This window comes from Microtus pennsylvanicus, chromosome 11 (genome assembly GCF_037038515.1).
Source record: "Microtus pennsylvanicus isolate mMicPen1 chromosome 11, mMicPen1.hap1, whole genome shotgun sequence".
In the NCBI taxonomy this organism is placed as follows: Eukaryota; Metazoa; Chordata; class Mammalia; order Rodentia; family Cricetidae; genus Microtus; species Microtus pennsylvanicus.
In genome coordinates, this window is record NC_134589.1 from 97321747 (window position 1) to 97331472 (window position 9726).

At 50.5% G+C, this 9726-nt stretch overlaps 1 protein-coding gene across 1 annotated transcript; it reads left to right on the forward strand.

The window, feature by feature from the left end:
- Nucleotides 1-8198: 8198 nt before the first annotated feature.
- On the forward strand, nucleotides 8199-8798 carry Litafd (LITAF domain containing). Its single transcript, XM_075989720.1, has 2 exons — nucleotides 8199-8308; nucleotides 8678-8798. Exons 1-2 carry the CDS (start codon nucleotides 8199-8201, stop codon nucleotides 8796-8798), a joined length of 231 nt encoding a protein of 76 aa, XP_075845835.1.
- The last annotated feature ends 928 nt before the right edge of the window (nucleotides 8799-9726 follow it).

The following is a 9726-nucleotide window of genomic DNA, read 5'->3' on the forward strand; positions in this document are numbered from 1 at the left end:
GCAGGTAAGCACACACATGTGAAAAGGCACTCACACATGCACATGACAACATATCAGCCAAAAGCAAATATGAGGTCATCGCATTTCCATTCCATTCCTGGCAGGAGCTATGACCAGATCCACTTTTCAGGCTCAGAAATGAAGACGTTCAGCAGGGCTCCCTCAGCTAGGAGCACACAGCCCAGACTTTAACCACCTTTTCCCTCTGGGCCAGGCCTTGTTTGGAGAGAGAAAAGGTTCAAACAACAGGAATGAGGCATGTGACTCACTAGTACTTAGCTAGAATGCTTGATCCATATGGTCCCTGTAGTCTCAGCACTTACGGGGTAGACACAGGAGCATCACGAGTTCAAGGTCATCCTCAGCCGCAAAGCAGGCTTGAGGCCAGCATGTACTGAAACCCTGTCGAAAAACAAAACAATAAACCACTTGAGGTCTGGGCCCTCAAGAGCCCAGCCAGTCCTGTGCACGGCTCTCCCTTGAGGCTCTGTGTTCTGAGTGCCTAGCAAGGTGAGATCCAGTTCATGATGCTAGGCTGACTCCCTCTTATGACTTCTTTACCTCTCTGGGGGTTACTGGATGAGGGAAATTACCAAGACAATTGGGAGCCCTAAGTTGACTCATAGCATGCTGGTGCTTCCCCCTGGTGGTGAGGAGTAGAATTGTTAGGGCACATCATCATCTTGTCTCCCTCCTGTTCATACTCAAGACTTTCCAGTTCATACTCAACTCATGAGACCCACAACTATGTTAGAGGGGATGAGGCCCTCAAAATCCTTGTGCTAGGGATGTGGCTCAGGCAGTAGAGAGCGCGCATAGCACTTATGAAGCCCTGGGTTAGATCCCAGCACAGCACAAAACCAAGAGTGGTGGCACTCTCAGAACTTGGAACGGTGGAGGCAGGAGGATCTCTGTGAGCTTGAGGCCAGCCTGGACTACAAAAGTGAGTTCTAGGACAATCAGGGCTGTTACACAGAGAAACTCTGTCTCAAAAAACCAAAACAAAACAAAAAGTTATTTCACCTTGGGGCTGGAGAGATGGCTCAGTGGTTAAGAGTACTGGCTGCTCTTCCAGAGGACCTGAGTTCAATTCCCAGCGATGACGTGGTGGCTTACAACCATCTGGAGTGAGATCTGGTGCCCTCTTCTGGCCTGCAGGCATACATAGACAGATACTGTATACATAATAAATAAATAAATCTTAAAAAAAAAAGTTCAAGGGCATCCTTGTCTACACAGCTTGGGTTCTATGAGACCCCGTGGTGTCAAAAACAAGATCCTTAGAGAAGGCAGCCCCTAATTCTATCCCAAGATTCCAGTGGACACCAGCACCCTAGCACCCTAGACCTTGGATGGCGGCATCCAGGTGATTCCAGGTAGAATGGAGTGCTCTGTGGTGAGGGGGCACACATCTCATTCATTCATTCATTCATTTACACTCATTCATTCACATTCAACACTCTGCCAGCCATCCTCCACCCACTAGGTTTACATGTCCAAGTTAACAAGAGCGGAAACTAAACAGTCTCCCTGACTTATTTATTCCCAAAGCCCCAAAAAGAAAGTTTGGGGTGGTCTAACCTGGAACAGCACTCCATTTGGACAAAATTAATCATGCTATGGAATCAAAAATGTAATTCAGCACTCAAAAGCTGAAACAGGAGGATTGCCACAAATTTGAGGGAAGCCTCACCTCCACAGCAAGACTTGATCTAAAATAAAACAAAACAAATGAAAAAGTGATATAAAATTGGCATCCTACTTGCTCCATTTGCTGCTGCTTCTGCTATTAGGAATTGGTTTTGGTTTTCTCATTTATTTGTTTAAATTTTTAAACTTTTTTTTTTTTTTAGTTTTTCGAGACAGGGTTTCTCTGTAGCTTTGGAGCCTGTCCTGGCACTAGCTCTTGTAGACCAGGCTGGCCTCGAACTCACAGAGATCCGCCTGCCTCTGCCTCCTGAGTGCTGGGATTAAAGGCGTGCGCCACCACCGCCCGGCTAAATTTTTAAACTTTTATTATCATAAAATACTCAAAGGCTTAGGGATGATGGCGTAGCTCATCTGGCAGAGGGCTTGCCTGGTGTGGTGGTTAGTGTTCTCAATGTGACAAGATCTAGAATCATCCAGTAGACAGGTCTCTGAGCACTCCTGTGGGAAATATCTGGATTCTCTTGATTGGGGTGGACAGACCTGCCCACAGTGGCTGGCACCATTTCCTGGCAGGATCCTGGACTGTAGACATAAAGAGTTAATCATCACTGGGGTGGTGGCGCACGCCTTTAAACCCAGCACTCAAGAGGCAGAGGCAGGCGGATCTCTGTGAGTTTGAAGCCAGTCTGGTCTTCAAAGTGAGTCCAAGACAGGCTCCATGGGGCTGGAGAGATGGCTCAGAGGTTAGGAGCACTGCCTGCTCTTCCAAAGGTCCTGAGTTCAATTCTCAGCAACCACATGGTGGCTCACAACCATCTGTAATGGGGTCTGGTGCCCTCTTCTGGCCTGCAGGCATACACACAGACAGAATATTGTATACATAATAAATAAATAAATATTTTTTTTTTTTTAAAAAAAAGACAGGCTCCAAAGCTACAGAGAAATCCTGTCTCGAAAAACAAAAACAGAACAAACTAACAAAAAAGTTGATCATATCTTTCTGCTTCTCATTGCAGATTTGATATGGCCAGTTGTTTCTAGCAACCTTGACTTCTCTGCCATGGGGGACTGACTGTCCCTTGAGCTAATGACTTCTCCGCTGTGGGGGACTGTCCCTTGAACTAAAAAGAACCCTTTCTCCTTTAAGTTGCTTTTGTCCGTTTGTTACCACAGCCACAAAAACGAAACTAAGACACCTGTGTGCATAATACCCTGGGCTCCATTCTCAGGACCAAGCCACCAGTGGTCCCAGCACTCCAGAGGTGGGGGCCAGAAGGTCAAGAGTTCAAGGTCATCTTCAAGGATAACAAGCTAGAGTCCTGTCTGATGGCACGAACTTCAAATGACTATTACTCTGTACATTAGATTTAATTTCAAATATTCAGCTGTACAGATACTGAAATAAGTGTTCTCTGGGCAGTTCACATGCCTACCAACTCAGTTCCACCCTCACCAACATTTTGCTGTGCAGCTGTCTCCATGACCACCCCTCCCTCCCCACTTCTTTGGATGCTTAAGTCCCTTATAGCAAAAGATGGCCAACAAGGGTCAGCTATCCATGCTGGAGATGTGGCTCAGTGGGTCGAGTGCTTGCCTAGAAGTACTGAGAAGAAGGGCTTTCCGGCTCTAATTCTGCACTTGGGAACTGGGGCAGGAAGATTGAGTTCCCGGCCATCTTAGGCTACATAACAAGTTCAAGGCCCTGCCCCACAAACAAAGAAAACCCCTTGAGGCTGCTAATATTGTATGCCTTCTACAGATGCCAGGTGAGGGCAGAGGTATAGAGAGGTAGGTGTGCCGTGGGTTCCTGGAGCTAAGTCAGCCGGAGAGGGTGACTGAACTCAGAAAAGACACACGCAGGTTTGCATGTATGTATGTGTGCACACTGTGACCCTAAATTTCTTATTTTTGTTTTTTTGAGAGAGGGTCTCCTGGAGCCTACACTGGCCTTGAACTCACTATGCAGTTGGAGATGACCTGGGCCCTTGATTCCCCTGCCTCCCCCTCTCTGGCTAGTTTATAGGTATATGCAGCCACATCCAGCTTAAATGGTGCTGGGGATTAGACCCTGCCCTTCGTACCCGCCTGGCAAGCGCTCTACAAACCAAGCCACTTTTCTAACCCTGTTTTTTTGCTGTTGTTGTTGTTTGCGGGGGGGGGGGGGGTTGGTTTGGGTTTTTGTTGTTGGTTTGTTTGTTTTTTAAGTTTTTCAAAACAGGGTTTCTCTGTAGTTTTAGAGCCTGTTCTGGAACTAGCTCTTGTAGACCAGGCTGGACTTGAACTCACAGAGATCCGCCTACCTCTGCCTCCCAAGTGCTGGGATTAAAGGTGTGCGCCACCACTGCTTGGCTGTTGTTGGTTTGAAATAGAAATTTTTTTCTATGTAGCCCAGGCTGGCCTGAAGCCCACTACATAGACTCAGCCCCACTTGGCCTTGAACTCAGATTTACAGTGAACTCCTGTCTCTACCGCTCAAACACTGGGCTTATAGGTATAGGTATGTATTGATGACAACACATGGCTCCCCCCACACACACACCTTTTCCTTTTCTTTCTTTCTTTCCTCTTTTTTCTTTTTTTGTGACAAGGACTCAATACGTACCCCCAGAATGCCTTTGAGTTTTCTGACCTCTGCCTCGGCCTCCTAAGTGCTGGTATCACAGGCCAGTGATACTAGGCCTGGTTCCATACTTACCTACATTCCAGTCAAAAGGACTTGATGGCGCTGGATGCCCCTGTCAGTACTCACATCACTCAGGGTCTTAGCTGGTCTCCAGGTCCAGCTCACAAAGCTTCAACCTGCTGGAGGGAGTATGGAAGGGTCCTTCAAGCTGAGCCATGAGCAGGCACCCCTCCTGTAGGAAGTAGAGACAAGATCCCTTGGTCTATGCGTTAAAGACATCACAATGGCTGCGCAGGCAGCTGTAAGAGGCCTTGTCTCCCCAGTGAGGCCTCTCCAAGGGGACTTCTGGATCCAAGAGCCTGTCCATTCAGAACAGAACCTGGAATCCAGGAAACTGCTTGAGGAGTGTGCTTCTAAAACAGGATGGCACCAAAACGGGACCGGGACCGGGACCGGGACTGCGACCGCAACCGCGACCGGAACCGGGACCGGGACCGGGACCGGGACCGGGAACGGGACCGGAACCGCGACCGGAACCGGGACCGGGACCGGGACCGGGACCGGGACCGGGACCAGGACCGCAGCCGTGGTGAGGGACGGCCCTCAGGAAGTAGGATGCTTGGGAAGCCAGAGGGGGGAGGGAGTACAAGTTGGTCTGGGGGCTGATCGGGTCTCCTCCCCTAAGTCTTACTGGCCCCTACTACCCAGGTGACCTGGTAGGTTGCTGAATTAGGCCTCTAATTCCCCCCCTCCCCCCTCCCCCCTCCCCCCTCTCCCCCCTCCATCACACAGAATCTGCCAAGTGATATTAATGGCACACACATCACTACAGCCTCTGGGTGGCACCGCACACTGGCCAGGGCAGGGGTCAGCATGTGGAGCTGCCCACATGCCCAGGTAGCCTTGGAAGGTGTCTGACCCCTTTGAACACTTTTCTCATTGGAATTCCTGCCAACTCCATGTAAATGGTAAAGAGGAGCCAAGGTGTAGTGGTAACTGCCTTTAAATCCAGCACTCAGGAGGCAGAGGCAGGTGGATCTCTAGTCTACATACTGAGTTCCAAGACTTCATAGAGAGACCATATCCCACATAAAACAAAATAAAATAAGGATCTGGTTTATTCGGCCAGGCACTGGCACAGCTTGAGATGGGTTGACTTTGGTTTCTTCTCTGGTTCTCTGGAAAGGAAGGAAGGAAGGAAGGAAGGAAGGAAGGAAGGAAGGAAGGAAGGAAGGAAGGAAGGAAGGAAGGAAGGAAGGAAGGAAGGAAGGAAGGAAGGAAGGAAAAAAAACCTGAAAACTACCCCAGACAGCTCTTGGCCAACACAGCTAAGACACCTCTTGTCCCCAGAGTCTAGGCTGTAGGACCATGGTTAGTGGCTGCCTGCTCTCTGCTTGGTACTGATCTGAGAGGAGACAATAAAGAAAGCTGAGAGGAGGCTACGGAAGGAGGCTGTGTGTGTGTAGGGGGGGCTCTGAGTGCAGAGACCCCAGAGAGCCACCTCTAGCTACTAGCTCCTTTCCTGGAAGAGGCCAGGCCCTTGGTGACCAAGCCCCAGTCCCTAGCAGGCACCCTCAAGGTCGTGTATGAAAGTTTAGTGGGGACCTTACTGCCCATCCACATTAAGACCATGGTGGCTCACTCTCGGTGAGAGAACCTACACCAGTAATCTCAACATCTGGGGACAAAAAAAAAAAAAAACAATCAAACTGGAAAGCTGGAGATGCCACTCAGTCGGCAGAGCGTGCCTGCTTAGCATCCGGGAAGCCCGTGGTTTGACCTTCAGTACCACAGAAACTCGACATGGAGGCGCAGGCCTGTGAGAGGTAGAGGCAGAAAGGTCAGATGTTCCCAGTGAGCCTAGGAGACACACACCTTATCTCAACTTCCTCCCTGCCACAGAAAACATCGGAGCCTCGGATGGAACTCACATATCCTGGCTCTAGAGCCTGCGCTGAGGTTAGGTCCCTGTGTCTGATCAGAAACCTACCTCGTACTTACTGAGTGACCTAAGGCAAGGGTTTCAACCGTTCTGAACCTCATCTCCCCACCTGCGAAATCCGGAAGATGCTTCGTTGGTGAATTGATGAACGGGGACATGGTGAAAGGTGTTACCTGTTTGGCACACAGTGTGACCCTAAGCCATGTCACACTTCAGATCTCTAACAGTTCTCCTATGGACAAGGAGGGCAGAAGTGGAGTTAGAAGGGTCTGAGTTCAAACCCTGGCCCCTCCACTTTCTGTCTGTATAACTGTGGGCAACTCTGCTCCTGGCAGCAGTGCTTGCCATGTGGTGGCTCCATGGTGGCACAGCTGAGCCCTGGGCCCTTGCTTCTTCTCTTTTTCAGACTCTCGGAGTTCCAAGGAACCACCTCCTTCTTGCTCCCAGGGCACAGAAGGACAGGAGTTATCCCAGGCATACCCTGTGTATGGCCAAGTTCCATATGCGGCCCAGTCCAGTAAGTCTCTGTCTCTCCTCCTAATATCGGGCTCTGGCTACCAGAAGGCTGCTTACTAAGGCCAGTGCAGACAGCACCTTCTCTGGTGAGCCCTCCTCCCACAGCCCAAAAGCTGAAGTTCCAATACTGTCTGGGCCTCCCATTGCCCACATGGGGTTCTACTGTGCATTTCTTTCCTTTTGTTTGGTTTGTCCAGACAGGGTTTCTCTGTAGCTTTGGAGCCTGTCCTGGAACTAGCTCTGTAGACCAGGCTGGCCTCGAACTCACAGAGATCCGCCTGCCTCTGCCTCCCAAGTGGTGGGTTTAAAGGGGTGCGCCACCACCACTGCCAGGCTTACTGTGGAATTCTTGGGGATGGAGCTGACATACAAGAGGTGCTCAAGCAGTATTTATGAAATGAATACTGGCAAGCATAAGCGCCTAGTGCACAGATGAGGACGATGTAGAGTCCCTAAGCTGAACCAGGGCTTTGAGATTCTAAACCAGTGTCCCAAGGAATTCCTAGGCACTCAACATTGACAGGTTAGACTGTGTGGGTCAGTTTCACCCTGCTATAACAAACCTGAGGCCATCCAAACCTGACCCCAGACGCCCCCTTCAGATCCCCAAAGCACACAGCATGCTTCTATTGCTGTCTGCACTTGTCTTATTTATTGTCTTGTTATTATGGCGCTGGTGAAGGGGACACACTAGGCGAGAGCTGGGTATATAACACATTGGGTTATATACCCAGCTTCTTCCAGAATTCTGTTTACATTTTTTTACATGTATGAGTGTTCTGCCTGCATGTCTGTCTATATACTATATGCATGCCTGGTGCACAAAGCTAGGGAGGGGTTGGAGAGAGATGACTTAGCAGTTAAGAGGCTGCTCTTCCAGGGGTCCTGGGTTCAATGCCAGGCAACTCTCATTTGTCTGTAACTCTAGTTCCAGGGGATCTGACACACTCACACAGACATGCATGCAAGCAAAACACCAATGAACATTAAGAAAAAAAAAAGAGCTGGCAAGCTGTGCCAAATGAAAGGTGAGGTGTATGTGTGTGTGCTTATGTGCATGTATGTTCATTCTTTTCTTCTTTTCTTTCATGCACCAGCTTTAAGGGTGTTTTAACCACAGGGCCTGGAAAGGAGCTAATGCAAGGAGTAAAAGACAATGGGCTGGCTGAGTCTGGAAGGCTGTGCTAGGAACTCCCCAAGCGGAAGAGGCCATGCTTAGAAGCAGAAGGGCTCCACGGTTCCTAGGCTTAGTCCTTACTTTGGCTGGCTGGTTTTAATTAGGACAGATCATATGGCCGACGGGCAGGTATGAGGTGGCTTTGGGTGCATAGAAGAGCATGGGGAAGATGAGTCATGACAGAAGAGGGGTGTCCAGGCAGAGGGTGCTGGAGAAAGGAGGAAGAGGGTCTGATCTGACCCATCCTTTCCCCAGACATGTTCACTTCCGGGCCGAGGGTGACAACTTCCATGCCAATGCAGACCGTATGTCCCTACTGTGGGAAAAACGTCATCACAGTGACAACTCCTGTCCCAGGCATCCTCTCCTGGCTGCTATGCGGTGGCCTCTTTATATTTGGGTAAGTAGTAGGGAGGGGTGGGACTGAGATGCAGGTGGAGACAGCAAGAGTAACAGAGAGAACTTTGAACAGAGGGAGGCCCCAGACTGCGCTTGGGGAAGATGGCCCTCTGCCTCCTAAGCAGAGGATGGGAATGGGGATGGGCAATTCCTGCCTACTAGGCAAGTGGCCAGACAGGTTGGCATCACCAGTACTGTCAGGAAAGAGAAGGCACAGTATGGCTTTCAGCCCTGCTCTGCAGAACCACCCCAAGGAACTGAGAGGCCCACCCAGAAGTGTGAGAAGGGTGCAGGGCAGCTCAGGGACCTCTGCTCAGGGGTGATGAGGGTGCAGGCCAGCTCAGGTAGCACACTGCTTCTGGGGCTGCAGGGGCTTCCTGGGCTGCTGCTTCCTCCCCTTCTTTGTGAGGAGCCTCATGGACGTGAGTCACTCCTGTCCCGTGTGCCAGCAGGAACTCTTCCACCACCATCGCCTGAAACTTGCACTATAAACAGCAATGAAATATCAGTGTGTATGTGTGCTCCTTCACACTCATCTGTGTGTATACTCATCAGTGTGTGTGCCCCTACACATTCATCTGTGTGTATACTCATCAGTTGTGTGCCCCTGCATGCTCAGCCAGCGGTGTGTATGTGTGCCCCCGCACACTCCTCTGTGTGTATACTCTTCAGTGTGTATGTGTGCCCCTGCATGCTCAGCCAGCGGTGTGTATGTGTGCCCCCGCACACTCCTCTGTGTGTATACTCTTCAGTGTGTATGTGTGCCCCTGCATGCTCAGCCAGCGGTGTGTATGTGTGCCCCCGCACACTCCTCTGTGTGTATACTCTTCAGTGTGTATGTGTACCCCTGCATGCTCAGCCAGCGGTGTGTATGTGTGCCCCTGCACACTCATCCAGCGGGCGGTGGGGGGAGTGGAAACATCCTCCACCCTCCTCTGTTCTGTCCATGGGTGATGGATGGATGGCACCCGTGCATGCCTGGGTCCCAGCATGTGCTGGTTGATATCTTCCTGGGAAAGGGTGGAGGGCATACCCACCCATCTCCAGGTTCAGCCTCCTCTGACTACAGATGCCACACCCCACCAGCCATCTCTTTCCAGGCCCTTCCCATCAGTTCCAGCTTCTTCCTCTTGGGGAAAACCTGTTACCACACCCTCACCTATATAACCCCCAACCCAATGCAGGTTCACGCCTGCTCTTCCTTTCCCCAGGAACCAGTGTGCTCCGTCCCTTAGTGCAATATCAAGAGAGCATTATCCTTTCTTCCCTGTCCGCCGTGGGTTTCTGCAGTCTGGATCCTCTGTGCCACCTTCCAGAGGTTTTCCTCAGTTTGCTTTGTCCTCAGTTTTTGCTCAAGGCTCCTTACCCCATCTCTCTAGGCTTCTGTCCTCTCCTCTGGTATCCCACAACCTTCTCCCC